General features: G+C 42.5%; 2 protein-coding genes across 16 annotated transcripts in view; one reads left to right on the forward strand and one right to left on the reverse strand.

Moving 5' to 3' along the window:
- Positions 1–3557: 3557 nt before the first annotated feature.
- On the forward strand, positions 3558–14468 carry KCTD6 (potassium channel tetramerization domain containing 6). Of its 3 annotated transcripts, none has more exons than XM_005547494.5 (3): positions 3558–3826; positions 10494–10563; positions 13065–14468. In XM_005547494.5, the coding sequence occupies exons 2-3, from the start codon at positions 10537–10539 to the stop codon at positions 13749–13751; spliced, it is 714 nt and encodes a 237-aa protein (XP_005547551.1). In that variant the 5' UTR covers positions 3558–3826; positions 10494–10536; the 3' UTR covers positions 13752–14468. The 3 variants fall into 3 exon arrangements, with proteins under 3 accessions (XP_005547551.1, XP_045241907.1, XP_005547550.1); XM_045385972.3 differs by having other exon boundaries at positions 3558–3618; XM_005547493.5 differs by lacking the exon at positions 3558–3826 and adding an exon at positions 3849–5871.
- A 2949-nt stretch (positions 14469–17417) lies between these two features.
- ACOX2 (acyl-CoA oxidase 2) overlaps positions 17418–19783 on the reverse strand; it is a 32794-nt gene continuing 30428 nt past the window's right edge. For all 13 annotated transcript variants that reach the window (XR_012431298.1, XR_010585153.1, XM_045385969.2 and 10 more), the window contains one exon: positions 17418–17568. Coding sequence is in view for 11 of the 13 variants with exons in the window: in XM_045385969.2 (XP_045241904.2) it covers positions 17506–17568 (63 nt within the window). In the remaining 2 variants the exon portion in view is untranslated. The remainder of the gene's footprint in view (positions 17569–19783) is intronic.

Genomic DNA, 19783 nt, shown 5'->3' on the forward strand with positions numbered 1-19783 from the left:
GCCAAGGGAAGGGGCTGTCCCCTGGCAGACGTCACTGCAGAGGCCTTGCTGTGGAGAAGACTGAGCCACGTAGGTCAGAGGAGCCTCTTTGGGATTTAGTATCAAGGAAGATTCTGGTGACCTATTTAGATGGAGAGGTGGGCCCTGAGGTCAGATTGAATGTTACAGGTTGGGGTTTAGGAGAAGTGGGGGACACAGCAAAGGAAGGGAGGGAGGGGGACACTGTGTCAAAGGAGAAGTCTGAAAATTCTTGAGTCAGACAGAGACCTGAGGCTGTTTATCTGCTGATGGGCATGGGAGATGGGGACTGGAGAGAGGGAGGGATGGAAGATCTGAGCCTGGAGAGGCTAAAGGGCGGGAGAAGGAATGGACCAGAGCCCAGGGAGGGGATCACCTGAACAGGAGGTGGAATCCCCCAGCCATCTCATGAGGGGAGGGTAGCGCAATGCTGGTCAATCCAAAAGAGGGCAGAGGAGAGGTCCAGGGGGCTCCCACTGAAGGGGAAAGGTTTTCCTGACAAGTAGGAGGTGAGGTCGGCTAGGCAGTGAGAGTTGGGAGAAGAAGAAGGGAGAGAGGCAGGGGACTCAGAACTCCAGGCTTCATTCCTACCAATCAGTTGTGTCAACTGCTGGTCCCCCTTTGCCCTCCCAGCACCGTGCTGGGCTTGGTTCTTTCCTGTAACAGGTGTAGCTGCAATAATAAACAGCCTCCTCCAGGTCAGCCTGGCCCGGGGCAGACCAGGATCAGTGTCTTTACCACAAGAGCCTGGATACTTGGTGGCCACCTGGAAAAGAGAGGTGCAGAGGGTCAGGGGCAGCTGTAAACCAGAAGCCAGCCTTCCCCAGCAGGCTTGCAACCCTGAGCTCTATGGAGGCAAACAGCTTCCAATATAAACCCTTTCCACCCCCAATCCTCCAAACTAACAGATCCAGATGGTTTGCGGGAGAATCCTATAGAACATTCAAATTCTATAGAAAATCCCAGTCTAGTGAATAGACACTCATTCCTTAAGGTATGTTATGAGCTCAAGTAACTTTGATAGCAAAGCCAGACGAGGAGAGAATAAGAATGGAAAATAGTAGCGTATCTCAGTCATCCACATGGATACAAAAACCCTAATGAAATATTAGCAAATGGAATCTAGCAGTATATTGAAAAAATAATACATCATGATGTGTGAAATTCCTTGAATAAAAATATATTGACTTAAAAAAATACATCATCAAGGTGAGTTTATCCTGGGAACACGTGGATGGTTTAATATAATAAGATCCATGGTTGTAATTCATTACATTGCAATGGGGGGAATCTCACATTGATAAAATTCAGCACCCATTCATAGTAAAGAAGAATAGTGCTTCCTTACCCTGATAAAGAATATCTATCAAAAAAATCCACAACAAACACTATAGTTAACGGTGATATGTTAGAAGCAGTCAAGAACAGGATAGAAATGCCCATTACCATCACTGCTCTTCAACATTGTGTGGGAGAATTTAGTCAGCACAGTACTGCAAGAAAAAGGAAAAAAAGGACGGGAAGATACCACACTGTTACGACTTGCAGATTCTATGATTATTTGCACAGCAAATTCAAGAGAACCTACAAACTTATTAGAACGGAAAGAGTTCAATTTTGCTGAATATAAGATTATGTAAAACCCAACTGCATTTCAATAGCCATCTATCGATTATAAAATACAAAAGTGAAAGTACAATTAGCAATAGTTATAAAAATTTTAAGATAGGAAGGACTAGGTCTGACAAAATCACCAATAACAAAATTAATCCATCAGTTTTTATATGTGGAAATAGAAGCCCTGAGAGGGGAAATAACTCTTCCAAGGACACCCAGTAAGTCAGAGGCAATTCTGGGTTATCAGTGGCACCAAATTCTGGAGATCTGAGTATTGGGTAATTTTGGTATTGTCCTTCTATTAAAACAACAACAACAACAAAACCCAGCGGGGTGGGGCAGGGCGGGGGGCCAAAAAAAAAAAACCCAAAAAAACCCCAAAATTCATTGTATTTTTCTGATTATAAATTCAATATGCATGAAAATTCAGAAGAATGTTAAGAAGCAATGCCATTAACATCCCCATACTATTATCTTGAACACGATGATCCTTCAACATTTTTGTCTGTATATATGTTTTTAAAAATAAAATCAGGATATCATGTATACTAGTTTGTGTACTGATCATTTTGATCATTTTCACACACATTTCCCTGTATTCTCACCTAGTCTTTGTGAATTTGATCATGTAGCACTTGGGTATGTTGATGAAGCATATGTCATTTATTTAACCTATCAATTTGAGCTTTGGAGAAGAATCAAGTATCAGATACAACTGTGATGATCATGCTGATATAATTTCAACCCCAGAGCTAGCTCACACACATGCAGACGTGAAACCCAAGTAAGTTTCTAAGGCCAGTGGTTATTCTGGTGGAGAAGGTTAAACCCAGCATCAGGTAACCGGTCCCAACGGAAGGGGACAGAGGCCTGGCTAATAGGAAGCGAATGGGACTTGGAACGAGTGGACGGATGGAGGCCAATTAGCCCTGAGGCGTTAGGAGCTGCCCATCCTCTGCAGTCTTGGCTTCCTTCCTGGTGAAGTGGGGACAATACCGGCGCCAGTCTCATCTAGGGCCGAGCTCCTCCAGGCCCCAGAGCCTTTGCACGGGTCGTTTCGTCTGCTGAAGGTGGCTCTGCCCTTCTCTCCACCTGGCTGCCCGTGTTGCTGAGGCTCTGGGCCCAGCTGTCCTTTGCTGTCCTGCCCACCAGGCCGGAGGGGTGGCCGCGGGGGCTTCTTCACAGGCCTCATCGCAGGGTTGTCTCCCCAGTGCAGGGCAGGCAGGAGAGGCTCCGACCGCAGGTCCGGGGTCCAGGTCTTCCTTGGCTACTGCGTTTGAAGCAGGGGCTCCCTTCCCTTCTCCATCTAAGTCCTCTAATCACGCCTCTCCCAACGCTTATGATCATAACCTGTCATTATTTTGTCTATTAGCTGTTTCCTTGACTCTTGTCTGTCTTCTCCTTTCATTAGGACCCGCTTGCGTCTTGGTAGCCGCTGTATCTCCTAAACCCCCAGGCCTGAGATATAGTGGGGGCCCCATACAAGTTCATGAAATGACTAAGGAGAAACAGCTGTGGAAACACCAGCTCTGAGGACGCAGTGGGCCTGGGGCTGGGCGGACCCCAGGCTGCGGACGGAGGCGGGACGCAGGGGCGGGGTTTCGGGGCTTCGGGGCTTCTGAGCTGAGCCTAAGGGGCGGGACTGGGGCTTCAGGGCGGGGCTTCGGGGCTGCGGTCTTGCGGTCTTGACCGCGCGGCTCCGGCTGCGCTCGCGCCTAAGGCCGCCCGGCTCTCTGGCTTCCCGCCCGCGCTGCCGTTAGGGGGCGCCCGCGCTCGTGGCGCTACAGCTCTGCTGGGAAGGCGCCGCCCGCGCCGGGCAGCTGGAGCCGCAACTCCGGGCGCGGGCTCAGTCGTCCCTTCTGCCGCCGCCGCCGCCGCCGCCGCCGGGCGCGGGCTCGCTCGTCCCCGCGCTCGCGCTCTCCGGCCGCGGGCATCTCCCGGCCCGGCCGCCGCCGCTGCCGCCGCCGCCGCCGCCGCCGCGCAGTGAGTGGGGCTGGCTTGGGGCTTGCGGGGCCGGGGCTTGGGAGGGCCGGGGCTTGGGAGGGCCGGGTTTCGGGAGACGTCTGCGCGGAGCGGCCAGGGGAGCGGGGCAGAGGATTATCTGGGCGGGGGCTCCTGGAACCGGGCGGCGGCGGCGGGGCCGCGTTGAGGGGACCGCGCGTCCCGGGGCTGGCACGAGCCGGCGGCGGAGGTGCCCGCGGCGGGGCCTGGGCGGGGGTTCTGGGGTCCGCCCGCGGGGATGCGCGGTTTCTGCGGGCCCGGGTTCGGAGCTCCGCGGAGCGCCCCTCGTCCGGGCCCGGAGCATCGCCCGCCCTACCCCTGGCCGGGTCGGGTTTGTGGGGGTTTCGCTGGTGGGGCAGCAGCGAAGCACGGCCCGGACGGAGACATTCGGGGTGTGCTCGAAAATGATTGTTTTTGGGAGATTGCGCTTATTAGCCACCAATTGCCCTAGTTTAAAGCGTGAGCCAGGACTCAAAACCCTGGCTTTGGGATTTTCTACCCTGAAGAGACACTCAGATTGCAGCTGAGTTCTTTATGCCTAGATTTGTGTGTGTGGTGGCGTTTTTAATGCTTGATGTCAGAGGTGATAAATGGCTGTGGTAATGGGGAGCCCTGGCAGCACCTGCTGGGCTGTCAGTGGTGGAGGCTGTGTCTGGGGGTGGGACGGGGAAATGAAACGTGACAGAGATCCTGTTTGGATATTCTGCTGAAGTTATCATGTTTCTGTTCAAGTATACCAGTTCTAGAACAAGTTGATGGATCCAATTTTAGGACTTTGTGATAGAAGAGGTTTGGGTGGCAAAGTGACCTGGGATGACCCGGCTCGGCTAAGAATATTTGGGGTAGCCTAAGCATCTCTTCCATATCCCCCTGGCATGTTCTTTTTTTCGCTGTCACAAATGCCCTATTACTTGAATCATCCTGGGATAGGAGAGAAGCTTGGGGACAGCATGTAGCACAGTCCTGAGCCCAAGATTGAGATGTTTTCAAATGAATAAATATGTAGCTAGGAAAAGGAAAATGGTTTTGTCAGCAGGGTTGGTAGGTTGAGAGAATTTTCTCTTTGGCCGAAAACCATCAGTCCATAAAGATACTTGATTTTGTGCTATGCTTTAGATATGAACGATGGAGTGGAGTGGTCAGGACAGCCACGGATGCCATCCCAAAGTTTTGTGATTTGAATTTTCATAAATCATATTTTAACCAAAGCATTACTACTTACAGAAATCTTAGGGTGAACCCTATGAATCCTTCGGTGCGTTTGGATTTTGATATTTGGGGTCCATTTAAAATGGAGTACATGTATGTATTTGGATTCAGCTTTACCTTGGAGATAATCCTGAGTCATGCTTTAAGGAAGTTCCTTCTGAGATCAGGAGCTCAGATGTTGGGTGATCTCTGGGAAAACTAGACACTCCCCTTTACCTGTATGTAGTTCTCCCTTCTGGAGCTGTGGGAAAAAGAGGACCCGGGGAGATTTAGAGCAAATTAAGAGGCTGCCTCCTCCATATTTGCCGTCTCCAGGCCAATGCTCTAAATTACTTTGTTCACACTCAAGTTTTTCATGTTAACATAGAAATTTTGTTTATGCTGCTGCCACTAGTGTTTTCACGTTTGTCTAATACTTGCCAGTTTACAGATGGTTTTATATTCATGATCTCCTTTATTTTCTCCATTTCCCCAAAGAAGAAGCTGAGCATAAAGAGTCATTTTCTCAGGGTCTCATAATCAGTAATGGAGCAAAATTCGACTACAGGACCTCCCTGGGAACCTGTTCTCTTTCCTTGTCCTGTGATGTGTTACTCTTATAGGCCAATTTTTGCTTTTGTGTAGTGCCTAAATGGTGTAATTACTTTTGGGAAGATGGTATTAGCCCATCTTACCTTTCGGAAACTGAGGGTTAAGAGGAGTGTTACGATTTTGTGACAGCTTTTTAATATTAGGTCACTTTTAAACCTGTAACTCCTCTCTTCTTGACCACATGGTTGAGAGAGGAGAAAGAGAAAATGATTACTTTTAGAGAAAAATCCATTTCTGCAGTGGTATGGTTAAGGATAATGTAACACCATAATCACATTATCCTTGTATGCCTGGCTACTTGTGCTGGCCTGTATGTGAATGTTAACCCCAAAGGCTCCTTTAGATGTCGCTGAACTAGTTACTATAAAAAGTATTTCACTTTCAAACTCCCACATTTCAAGAAGAGCAAAACTCAGTAAAAAGGCAATTTTGAAGGTAAGTATAGAGAGAGGGAGTTTATTGAGTCTTTTCTGACTACCAGACACGAAGGTTTCATTAAAAACGCATTTTAAAGGGCTGCCTGGAAACTCTGGGAAGTCAGTAGTTGGAAGTTTTTATTTTTCATTGAAGTTCGGAGGTTTTTATTGCAACATATAGGTAGTTATACAGGATTAGGACTTTTGCCCTGGAGAATTCTTAATCTATAGCAAGAATGATAAACCCAGAATATTGTTAGGTTGGTTCATCGTAACCATGAGGCCTGAAATTGCAATTCTGCAGTGACAGGGAGAATGGCATTTAAGGGTTCTTAGGTTACTTTTTTAAGTTATTAACTTACTGAATTATGTATTCTTCAGATATACTACTTTAGAAAATTAATATTTTCTTTTAAGGCTTCTGTAAATTCTTCAGTATGTGTTTTCTTAAGCTTAATTACCTGCTAACATGACACTGTCAGAATTTATACATTAGTCACAATAACCTTTGAAGCTTAAACATGGGTGAATTTTCAGCACTGCTTTATATTCTCTGGGGAATGGTCAGTGTTGTTTTCACAAGAATTTTATTTGCATCAAAGGTTACATGTTTTCAGGTGAACTGATTTTACAGGGTCAGAGGCTTCTTTGAACTTTATAGCTGTTGGTGCTTGGTTGCGTTTGCTGTCTTTCAAAACCATCTTTAGTTTTAGTAGGGAAAGTCACTGTAAAGGAAAACTTTTTTCATTTTTCATTGTTACCATTCCTGGTAGATTTTCTGAAATAGTAGATATTTATTTGCTTTCATCAAGTAAAACCGGCCTATTTGATACCCATTTCAAGATCTTCCTTCTGCTGCCTGTCTTGTGGTCATTTAACTTCTCATTAAGCCCTCCACTGGAGACTGTGCCAGAAGGGAGAGAAGATGAAAAGCAAATGAATCATTTTGTAATTGTTAGTAGCTCTGGAAAATGATTTAGTAGAAGAGATTGAAACTATTCTGGAAATTCTTTGGGATTGTATTTCATTCATCTGCATCATTTCAGAGATGTTCCTAATGGTCATCAGTTCAGAATTCAGAAATTGATCATTATCCAGCTATTGTATAACAAGGAATTCTTCGTGCTTTTTTGTTTGTTTGTTTCTTGCTGTATTTAAGTATCTCCACAGAAGATATTTAGAAGCAGCTAGAGATAAAATTTAAACTAATCAATACTGTTTTTTCCCTTTGAACTCTTTAATGAACAATTTGATTTCTTTAGACAGTTTAGTCATTGTTATTGGAAGTGACTAATAGTGACTTTGCTTCATTTTTTTTTTTTTTTTTTTTGAGACGGAGTCTCGCTCTGTCGCCCAGGCTGGAGTGCAGTGGCCAGATCTCAGCTCACTGCAAGCTCCGCCTCCCGGGTTCCCGCCATTCTCCTGCCTCAGCCTCCCGAGTAGCTGGGACCACAGGCGCCGCCACCTCGCCCGGCTAATTTTTTGTGTTTTTAGTAGAGACGGGGTTTCGCCGTGTTAGCCAGGATGGTCTCGATCTCCTGACCTTGTGATCCGCCCGTCTCGGCCTCCCAAAGTGCTGGGATTACAGGCTTGAGCCACCGCGCCCGGCCAACTTTGCTTCAATTTATTTTGATGCATCTTATACACAAGTATAGGAAGCCTTTTGGGTGCTTTTTAAGAAACATGGGCTGTAGATTCCTATAATTGCTTTCCTGAATTATTAAGCGTGAGCTTTCATTACATCTTTGTACCGGAACTTTTGCTTTTGCTGTGGAACAGATTCAGGGACAGCATCTAATTTTTTTTTTTTTTTTTTTTTTTTAGATAACTGCTCAAGAAGTTATCTTGTTTTGATTTAGCAGTAAAAAAGAAAAAAGGGTTAATAGTGGACAGGCTTTTCGTTAACGGCTGCAACATTGATGTCTGCTTTTTTCCTTGTCTTTGATCTTCTGTTTCTTATTTAATCATTTGGATATTCATGGATTGGAGTTCTTTATGTCACTACAGACAGAGGACAGCAGCCATTATTCACACTAGTTGAATGGGTTCCTGCCTTTTTTTGGTGGCGGGGGAGGGCCTCAGGAAAATTTTTACAAACCCGTTATGACTAGTTAGGCTGAGTTACTGTAAAATTTGTAAATAAAACCCTACTGGGTGGATAGGGTTAATAGATGGCTATAGAGAGTTTAAAGTTAATCTTTTTCAATTTCTTGTCTCTTGGATTCTGTTCTTTCAATTTCTACCCTAGGAGGGGATTTATGGAAAAATCTAGACTAAGAGTCAGAACATGCGAGTTCTTATCTAGTTACTTCCCAGCTGTGGTGCCTCCAGCTAGTCACTTAATCTGCCTTGTTTCTCTGTTTTGCATCTTTAAGATGAGGATAGTAATCCATGCTCAGCCTACTGGTATCAGGAATGTTGTAGGGGGAAGAAGTTTTTCATGCCCCTGTCTTTTAAATTGTTTCTTCTTTCTAGAATCCCTTCTTAGGTTGTCCAAATTTTCTTTCAAGGATTCAACTGAGCGGGCTCTTCCCAGAGGTCCTCCATTTTCCCATTTGGAATCTTGCTTTTCCCCTCTTGCAGGCCTCTGCTGGTCCATCTGTTACATAGCGCTTTGAATTCTGTTCTGTACTTCAGTCATTGCATGTTGCCTTCCATTATAGATGGAAAGCTCCATGAGGGCAAAGATTGTTCTTTTCCTCTTTCTGTGTATCCACATTGCACATAGGCATCCCCTCCACTCCATAGATAACCCACAATAATTGTTGGTTGAATGAATGATTATTGAGGCTGTCAGGAATGAATACTTTGGGTGATGGGAAAATGCCAAAGATGAGCATCTTACCAGCACTTTTGGATGAGTGGCCTTTTAAATTGCTCAGTTGCTAATCTGTTGTTATCAGTAACTGAATCAGATCCTGGCAAGACAAATTGGCAAAGCCCATTTCTTGGTCCTGTTTACCTCGGATACTATTTGTGAAGCAAGCCAGAGGAATGAAAGACTGTCGTAACAGTCTTGAATTAGACATTTGTTCCATTTCTCACCCCATAGCATGTGGAGGCCTATCTCTATCCAGCTGCTGAGTGTAAAGAATAAACACTGACTGCCCCATAGCCTGGTCCACATTTTAGTTTGTGTGCTTTGAAGGATTTGCAAGGTAGAGAAATAGATGCTTCAGGCTCTGATTTCAGCCCATGCTGTGCTATGCAAATGTTCTCTACATGCCTGAGTGACCTTTTGAGAAAGAGCCTTTGTGATCTTCTATAGCCAGGGCTTGTTCTGGGAATTCTGTGCCAGATTCCTCTAAAAGTGGGAAAAGTGGATCTGTTAAAGGACCACGTAAAAAAGCTGGTGCTTTTCCTGGATGAATACCAATAATTCCATGTTTCTTACCATCTCTTGCCAGAGCTTTAGAAATTTGCTCTGCAGTTTGCTTTGCAGGTTGATTTGGGATTGAAGTGTGTGAGAGGGAACTGACTAAGGCAGTTCAGTAGCTGGGAAACTGTTTGTTTAAGTGCTTTTGAATTGTAGATAAAAATAAATTCACATTGGCATCATTAGTATCTGAGCATTTCTCAGTGTCTTAAGGCTGGCTCTCCATGAGTGCTGGCTGATTGAGTCTCATCTGTATTGGTAAGGTTCTTTTCGCCCCAAATTGTGCTCTTAACAGTTTGGCATTTAAATCGCTTTCTATTTAATTGTTGTACAAAGAGAATTACATCATTATTAAAAAACATCATCATTATTATTTTTTATATTATGAGATAAATACCATTCTGATGTATTTCTCTGGGAAAGGGATGCTGGTGTCCTGGGAGGTTTATGATTTTTGATGCTTTTACTCAGGTGACTGGCTTGTACAGCCGAAACACTGATGAAAAGAAGTTTTCCCCTTCTCCCTTTTCCTTTTTTCTTTTTTTTTTTTTTTGAGATGGAGTCTCGCACTGTTGCAGGGGCTGGTGTGCAGTGGCACAATCTCAGTTCACTGCAACCTCCGCCTCCCAGGTTCAAGTGATGCTCCTGCCTCAGTCTCCTGAGTAGCTAGGATTACAGGCGCCCGCCACCACGCCCGGCTAACTTTTTGAATTTTTAGTAGAGATGGGATTTTGCTATGTTGGGCAGGCTGGTCTTGAACTCCTGACCTGGTGATCCGCCTGCCTCGGCCTCTCAAAGTGCTGGGATTACAGGCATGAGCCACTGCGCCCCGCCTCTCCCTTTTTCTTAAATGACCTTTTTGGTGAGGACCATTATAGGTTTGTACCAGGATAAGGTTGTAGAGTTAATCATAATGTTCTCTTATATAAATTCTAAAAATTGATTTTCTAAGAAGAGAGGTAGAATTTGAATGACTGGGTTGCTTCCTAGACTCTTTCTCCTTCTCTTAAGTACCGGATAGTTCTTTCTCTGAAAATCTTCAGTCTCTTAGTTCCAGATGGGTTCTCTATGGTAAGAATACAGGACATGAAGGCCCTAGGGGAATGCTTTCTTCCCCAGATCTTTGCCCTGCAGTAGGTTTCAGCTGAGCAAGGATGAGTAGTTTTTCTGGTGTTTGGCCTCCTCTGTTGGGTGGAAAAAAACCTTTCTTCTTTATGTTCATAGTTAATATATGCTATCATATGTCTGTTTTTCTCCTCTTGAAGTTTCCCTGAAACCTGGGCTCTTGAAGACGCATCACTGGAGCAGATGGATAATGGAGACTGGGGCTATATGGTGAGTGCTTCTTGGAGATGCATTTTGAAGGCTGGGGAATTATTTTTGTGTGTACATAAGGATAACATGTATTTTTAGGTATATCTTATAAGAAAAGAAAATTGTGAATTTGTGTAACCTCTCTGCCCCCTTTTACTTAGTTTAGATGTAGTTTGGAGGTTGTTTTTGTCTTGTGTGGTGTTTTTAAAAGTTTTATTTTATTTTTAAATTTTTTTTATGTGGAGTCTTGCCCTCTTGCCCAGGCTGGAGTGCAGTGGTGTGATCTTGGCTCACTGCAACCTCCACCTCCCAGGTTCAAGAGATTCTCCTGCCTCAGCCTCCCGAGTAGCTGGGATTATCAGTGTGCACCACCACATCTGGCTAATTTTTGTATTTTTAGTAGACATGGGGTTTTACCATGTTGGCCAGGTTGGTCTCGAACTCCTGACTTCAAACGATCCTCCTGTCTTTGGTGTTTTAATGGAAGCAAACTCAAAATGGATTCTCCAAATACTTTTTATAATCACTGGAGAAGTAACGTGATTTTTTATTTTTTAAAGTATATTGCTCTGAAGACTCTTCGTGAATAGTGACTACAAAAGGATCTAGTGAGTAATGATATGGAGGATATTTTATTGTGGTTTGGGAGATTAATGGTTGAGAAAGTGCATCTTCTCCTACTCCTTTTTTTGTGTGTGCTTATGTCTCCCTATTTTTCTATTCCTTTGGTGTAAGGTATATTTTACTTGCCTAGTACCCGAAGTCTCTTTCTTTTTTTCTTTTTTTTTCTTTCTTTCTTTTCTTTTTTTCTTTCTTCCTTTCTTTTTTTTTTTTTTTTTTATTGTTTTGAGACAGGGTCTTGCTCTTTTGCGTAGGCCGGAGTGCAGTGGCGCGATCTCGGCTCATGACTTTCCGAGCTCAGGTGATTGTCCCACCTCAGCCTCCCAAGTAGCTGAGACTACAGGTGGGCACCACCATGTGTGGCTAATATTTTGTATTTTTTGTAGAGACAGGGTTTTGTCATGTTGCCCAGGCTGGTCAGCAACTCCTGGGCTCAAGTAATCCACCCTCCTTGGCATCCTAAAGTGCTGGAATTACAGGTGTGAGCCACCACGCCTGGCCTGTTTTTTTCTTAAGTAGTGTTTCTAAAACTGAAGGTATGTTTTTTAAGAGAAGCTTGCTTCTCAAAATTAAAGGCCAGATTGCAACATTAATGTTACAAAAGTGAATACACTATCAGATTATGAAATTTTATGGCTGCTGTTAGCTTTTGGGTATGTGATGATTTTTTGACTAAACTGTATATTTTAACTTAGTATTTGAAAGTATCACTTCCATGAAAAAGTTACCAAGATTAAGTCTGCACAGTTTTTAATTAAATTAATTAATTATTTTTGAGACAGAATCTCTCTGTGTTGCCCAGGCTGAAGTGAAGTGGCGTGATCTTGGCTCACTTGCAGCCTCCGCCTCCCGGATTCAAGTGATTCTCATACCTCAGCCTCCCAAGTAGCTAGGACCACTCAGGCACTACCATGCTCAGCTAATTTTTTTTTTTTTTTGTATTTTTAATAGAGATGGGGTTTTGCCATGTTGCCCAGGCTGGTCTTTTTTTTTTTTTTTTTTTTTTTTTTTTTTTTCTGAGACGGAGTCTCACGCTGTTGCCCAGGCTGGAGTGCAGTGGCGCGATCTCGGCTCACTGCAAGCTCCGCCTCCTGGGTTCACGCCATTCTCCTGCCTCAGCCTCCTGAGTAGCTAGGACTACAGGCGCCCGCCACCGCGCCCGGCTAATTTTTTGTATTTTTAGTAGAGACGGGGTTTCACTGTGGTCTCGATCTCCTGACCTTGTGATCCGCCCGCCTCGGCCTCCCAAAGTGCTGGGATTACAGGCTTGAGCCACCGCGCCCGGCCCAGGCTGGTCTTGAACTCCTGAGCTCAGGCAGTCCGCCTGCCCCGGCCTCCCAAAGTGCTAGGATTACAGCCATGAGCCACTGCACCTAGCCCAAATTTTTATTTTAAAAACAAATTTCATTGTTTATTCCTTTTGTTTGAAGGGGAAAAACCCAAAGAAATGCTGAAAGTAAATGTCTATATTATCAGATCATTTTAATTCTATCTTATGTTAAATTAAGTTCAGAAAAATGCAAGCCTTTAAAAAAAATCAGAAAAAAATAAGTGTATTTTAGCGTGGCTTTTCCCTTCTCACAATATATTCTGACCTGAACATTCTGTAGATAATGGGCCTGAAATGATGTGGCTCTGGAAGTCAGTGCCCTGGATTCTTAGCGTAAGTCTTTACATAATTGGATTTATCCTTGTTTTTTTTTCTATTGAAAGCAAATGTTAGATCGCTTCATCTGGGTGGGTTTATTGCTGGTAGTAAAGTCATTTTGCATTAGAGGATTACTAAATACATTATAGCCTGAAAGAATCTTGGGCTTTGCTCAGTATCACTTACTTTCTTAATTTGTCAAAGTTGGTATTTAAAAATTTCAGGTGACTGATTGTTTCTTTAAAAATTTCAGATGACTGACCCAGTCACGTTAAATGTAGGTGGACACTTGTATACAACGTCTCTCACCACACTGACGCGTTACCCGGATTCCATGCTTGGAGCTATGTTTGGGGGGGACTTCCCCACAGCTCGAGACCCTCAAGGCAATTACTTTATTGATCGAGATGGACCTCTTTTCCGATATGTCCTCAACTTCTTAAGAACTTCAGAATTGACCTTACCGTTGGATTTTAAGGAATTTGATCTGCTTCGGAAAGAAGCAGATTTTTACCAGATTGAGCCCTTGATTCAGTGTCTCAATGATCCTAAGCCTTTGTATCCCATGGATACTTTTGAAGAAGTTGTGGAGCTGTCTAGTACTCGGAAGCTTTCTAAGTACTCCAACCCAGTGGCTGTCATCATAACCCAACTAACCATCACCACCAAGGTCCATTCCTTACTAGAAGGCATCTCAAATTATTTTACCAAGTGGAATAAACACATGATGGACACCAGAGACTGCCAGGTTTCCTTTACTTTTGGACCCTGTGATTATCACCAGGAAGTTTCTCTTAGGGTCCACCTGATGGAATACATTACAAAACAAGGTTTCACGATCCGCAACACCCGGGTGCATCACATGAGTGAGCGGGCCAATGAAAACACAGTGGAGCACAACTGGACCTTCTGTAGGCTAGCCCGGAAGACAGACGACTGATCTCCGAGCCTGCCACAGGTTCCTGGAAACACGGAAAATAGTGATTTTTTTTTTTTTTTAAATCACAGTGTGAGATTTTTTTTTCTTTTAAATGTTTGTATTTATTTGAAGGCAGTGAGGACCAGAAGGAAGTTTTGTGCTTTGGCACACTCCTCCGTGTTTTGTTCCCTTCCTCCTGAGTATGCATGTGCCTGTTCAGAGTCTCCAGATACCTTTTTTATAAAAAGAAGTCTGAAAATCATTATGGTATATAATCTACCCTTAACAGAGCTTTTCTTATTACAGTGCTAGAATGATTTCTGATAAAATGGTCCCTAACTCAACTAGAAGGCTAAAAATACAAGAATGAAAGAATAAGCAGAGTACTCATGATGCCTTTGAGAAAAATCAAAACATCATGTAGGGTGACCTAGTTTCCAAACCAATAAATAAGTAGTATTGTAATATTAAAGGAAAACTGTTCCAATCATTTAAAAGTACTTATTAAGTACTGCTTTTTACAGTTATGACAACTGTTTCTTTCTATGCATATAAATCAAGGAACCAAATATCTGTAGCCATGGAAATGTCTGACTAGAAATATTTATATTGAATTCTGAATACAAAATGTCCCCGTGGTAGAAATCTTACTCTTTATGCCTGGTGCAGTATAATTCTCAAGTGTACTGTCTACCAGAAAAAAAAAAAAAAAAACTAATAAAAAGTGAAATATGAAAATTAAGTTTGTACTTATTGATTATTATTAAGGGGAGAAAAATCATATTCCTTGTCTAAAATATGCATTGTTTATGTCCCATTGTTTACTGCCTATAGCATATTTGTATTTAATTTGAGAGGACACAGTGGGATCTTAGGTTGCAGTTTATAAGAACTGTTGTGTCATTGAAGCAAGGATGGATGGAATTATTAATTTTGACTAAAAGGGTGCATATTTGAACAGTGAACATACAGTTTTTCATATTTTTCAAAAGAATTTATGTTGAAGATTACAGATTTTTCTTTAATTGCCCACGGTTCTATGACCATTACTTCAGTTTTCTGCTAAGCACAGGAACAAAATGACTGTAGCCCTTTATGCTCATGTTTTATGGTGATCCACAAATGTATTTTGTTAACAAAGTTAAGTTTGTTTATTTCTTTTTTTTTTTTTTTTTTTTTTTTTGAGACGGAGTCTCGCTCTGCCGCCCAGGCTGGAGTGCAGTGGCCGGATCTCAGCTCACTGCAGGCTCCGCCTCCCGGGTTCACGCAATTCTCCTGCCTCAGCCTCCCCAGTAGCTGGGACTACAGGCGCCCGCCACCTCGCCCGGCTAGTTTTTTGTATTTTTTTTTTTTTTTTTTTTTGAGACAGAGCCTCGCTTAGTCGCCCAGGCTGGAGTGCAGTGGCGCGATCTCGGCTCACTGCAAGCTCCGCCTCCCGGGTTCACGCCATTCTCCTGCCTCAGCCTCCCGAGTAGCTGGGACTACAGGCGCCCGCCGCCTCGCCCGGCTAATTTTTTGCATTTTTAGTAGAGACGGGGTTTCACAGTGTTAGCCAGGATGGTCTCGATCTCCTGACCTTGTGATCTGCCCGCCTCGGCCTCCTAAAGTGCTGGGATTACAGGCTTGAGCCACCGCGCCCGGCCAGTTAAGTTTATTTCTGAAGAGAAGAAACAAACTGCAGTGAATGAAGGACCTAGAACAGTTGGAGAAATACACGTACTTTTATTTATTTCCCTGTAGTCTTATTTTGCGTAGTTCATTTGCTTCTATTTCTTGAAAGTAACTCATAGGAAGGATTATTTTAATTATACTGAGACTTCCTACTTTGTTAGACCACCGTATAAAAGGAAGTCATGTAATTTATTCCCTATTTTCTAAGGGAAGAGTGGAACTCTGAGGCTGTGTGCCCTGGGGCAAGCAGGCCCCTCCTTTTCTCTTTCTCTCTGTGAGAATATTCTAAGGTTCTCTCTCTGCAAAGAAGATGACAGCACTTCCTTATGTCTATTTTTGCCCATGTCTCTGAAAATTTATTTTAAAATTTGACAAATGACCAACATCCAGAAACCTATAATTACCCTATTTTCACCGTCTTCAAACTAAGATCCTTTGATGTTATTGACAGGTTGCTGTGGTTTCAGTAAATCGATATACGAGTACAAATTTATCATTTTGGAAAATTATCTTATATTTAAAATTGATTTGATAGTTACCTTAAAAAAAAAAAAAGGCCCAACCAGTTAGTAACGTGTTGTTGTGCTAGCTGAGGTCAATATGAAATAAAATGATTTGGGTTGAAAACAGGTGTGGAAATAGGAATAATGCTAGTTCCCAGTTTTTATTTTTATTTTATTTTTAAATGATTTTTATTTATTTATTTTTGAGACAGAGTCTCACTCTTGTCACCCAGGCTGGAGTGCAATGGCGTGATCTTGGCTCACGGCAACCTCTGCCTCCCAGGTTCAAGCGGTTCTCCTGCCTCAGCCTCCTGAGTAGCTGGGATTACAGGTGTGTGCCATTGTACCCGGCTAATTTTTGTATTTTTAGTAGAGTTGGGGGTTTCACCATGTTGACCAGGCTGGTTTTGAACTCCTGACCTCAGGTGATTCACCTGCCCTGGCCTCCCGAAATGCTGGGATTACAGGTGTGAACCACTGCGCCCGGCCCAAGTTTTTTAAAGTTAAAAACTTATGAGGCCTCTTCTTTGTCCTGTTTACTGGAGATAAGTTTGCTTTTGGCAAATTTTCTCAAATTTACTAATTATTAACAATGAAATGATTGTTTATATGAGTAAATTAGGAAAAGTAGCCAGCTGAATTTTTTTTTTGTTGCCATTTTACTTGTGACATTTAGAGTGTTTTGTCTAATTGGGTAATTGAAAGTGATATGAAAAATGTAGCTTCATTATATTTGGGTAACTTGAGACAGTTATGTCTTTCAATGAAATTTTAAATCATTTTCACTGTGGAAGAGTTGATTTTTAAAAAATGATAGTTGCATTCTTCGAGCTGTATTTTATTTAGATTACAGCAAGTATAAGCACTTAGGAGGATTGTGTGTGTGCGTGTATGTGTGTCCTTTTAAACCCAAGGATAAGTGTGTGCTAAAAACACACTAACTAATGAGCCTATTGGCTTTTGCTAGATCTAAAGCAAAATCCTGGTATTTAACCAAATAGATGCTATAAATGGACAGTGGTGCGGTTTTACTGTGGGAAACTTCTTTTCTTTTTTGAGATAGTTCTTACTCTGTTGCTCAGGCTGAAATGCAGTGGTGTGATCACGGCTCACTGCGGCCTCAACCTTCTGGGCTCAGGCAATAAGCCTCTCAATAGCTGGGACCACAGACATGTACCCCTGGCCAATTTTTTATAGTTATTTTCATAGAGATGGCATCTCTCTATGTTGCTCAGGCTGGTCTTGAACTTCTAGGCTCAAGTGATCCTCTTGTCTTGACCTCCTGATGTGTTGGGATTACAGGCATGATCTACCCTTCCACCGGAAATTTGAAACACATTCAGAAGTAGAGAGAATAGTGTAATGAACACCCATGTACCTGCCCATTGACCAGCTTCAACAACTATTCACTTTGGCTTTTTTCTCCTATGGATTATTTTGAAGTAAATCACAGATATTTCACATATATCACTTCAGACTGTATTTAAAAGATAATGACTCTGAAACATAAATATCTAATTTAAAATTTTAATGTTGCATATATGCCATAGTACCAGTATCACATGATGGTGCTGGTTGCTTCTTGAATACTGTTGGTTATTTCATAGCTTGGATCTCCAACTTTGTAATAGTGGTCTTATATATTCCTCATAGGCAGGGTTCTCCTGTTTGTAGAAAGAAACGCATTATTAAGACAGTACATTTCTGCCAGGATTAATGACTTTTACTTTCAAATTAAGTCTTCAGCTTCAAAAAGTAACATTACGTAAGATTCTTAATTTTAAAAATTATTTCTAAAACTCATTTTGTGTGAACATATGGAGAAACATTTTTTCCAAAGGGCATCTTTCCTTTTCTCATGCAGATTTTAAATTGTGGATGCAGGTGGCCAATTAAAAACACAGCTTATCACTTGCTTTTGGAATTTAATACAAATAAAAGGCTTGACTCTTTGAGGCTCTCTGAAACTGAATATTAATCACAAAGCAAGGAACCAGATAGGGATCATATAAGCAGTATTCTAGGTCCGACTAGGTTATCTTTATGCTGTAATTCAGCGTCTTGATTCTTTGTTTCTAGTCTCATCTTTTATAATATTTACTTTGTGTGTATGTGCCTGTCTACACTAAAACTGTAAGCTCCTCGAACATTGGGCTTGACTCTTTTGTTGTTGTTGTTGGAGAGGGTATTGCTCTGTTGCCCAGGCTGGAGTGCAGTGGTGTGATCTTGGCTCACTGCAACATCTGCCTCCTGGGTTCAAGCGATTCTCGTGCCTCAGCCTCCTGAGTACCTCGGATTACAGGTGTGCACCACCACACCTGGCTAATTTTTGTATTTTTAATAGAGACAGGGTTTCGCCATGTTGGCCAGGTTGGTCTTAAACTCCTAACCTCAAGTGATCCACCTGCCTCAGCCTCCCAAAGTGCTGGGATTACAAGCTTGAGCCACTGCACTCAGTCTGGGTTTATGACTCTTGTTCTCCAGTATATCTTCAGTATCTGGAATCGTTTTTGGCACAAAGCATGTACTTAGTAAATATTTGTTGAATTATTGAATGAATGAATCAGTAGATGTATTTAATGCATCTAACTCCTACTTGGACAGATTTTTGCAATAGAATAATTGGGGAAAAACAGGATTTTTGTTTTTAAATTATCCCCAACGATTCCTCCCTTAAACCAAGAAAGCACATCATCCTATCCAGGGATAAAGCTCAACACTGCCCCAGACAGAAGAGAGCTTCTCCTATGATTCTAAGATGTTTACCTTAGCATAGCACTTTTCTTTTGGTAGAAAAATGTCAGTGAAATATATTCTTGTTTGTACTTTCATGTCTACAGGGCATGTTTCAACATAGCTGCTCTTTTATTTAAAATATCTGCCAGGCGTGGTGGCTCACACCTATAATCCCAGCACTTTGGGAGGCTGAGACCAGCCTAGCCAACATGGTGAAACCCTGTCTCTACTAATACAAAATACAAAATTAGCTGGGTGTGGTGGTGTGTGCCTGTAATCCCAGCTACTTGGGAGGCACGAGAATTGCTTGAACCTGGGAGGCGGAGGGTTGCAGTGAGCCGTGATTGTGCCACTGCACTTCAGCCAGGGTGACAGAGCGAGACTCCGTCTCAAAAAATAATAATAATAAATAAAAATACATAAAATATCTGCAGTGTGCCTTTTTCTATTAGTGCAAATGAGGAAAATGTCTCTTATTGCAGCTTCAAAATTATAGCATATTTTAAGAGTAGGATTAAAAAATTATCCACAGCAGATTAAAAAATACACATTAAAAGTGCTATTTTGGTGATCTCTAAAAGGAGCCAGAAATGTAAGATCATGTACGTTAGCAGGCAGCCTCATGTCATTTTAACTGACTGGAAACAGTTCACAAAGGTCATTTGTAACTTCACATTCCCAAATTATCATACGTGAAAGATCCACAGTGCTATACCTGTCACCTTTTTAGGAAGGTAATATCAGCTAGGATGACAAGAGTCTGTGGCACTGTGTATGCAGCAGATTCCTTCATCTCACTATGTAGGTCGTAAAACCATGTTCATTTATTCCATAAACGTGGAGTGTCTACTCCGTGATAGATCCTGGAGCTGGGAAGGTGAAGACTCCTTTGTTGTTCACAGTCAAGTGGAAGGAGATAGAAGTGAATGGGATGAAGTGCATCAATGTTTTCCCAAATGTGTTGAGCCTCTGGGTCAGTCATTCCTCTTGTTTAGATAAACATGTTCTCGTGTAGTATCCAGATTAAAGTCTTTTAAAATAAATATTAAAACCAAACTAAAACACAAGAAAGCCCCCTCCATTCTCTCCAGAGAAACCATAATGTTTCCTGGGTTGCCAGTAAAACAGGTTTGAGCTATATAT

This window comes from Macaca fascicularis, chromosome 2 (assembly GCF_037993035.2).
Source record: "Macaca fascicularis isolate 582-1 chromosome 2, T2T-MFA8v1.1".
Lineage (NCBI taxonomy): Eukaryota > Metazoa > Chordata > Mammalia > Primates > Cercopithecidae > Macaca > Macaca fascicularis.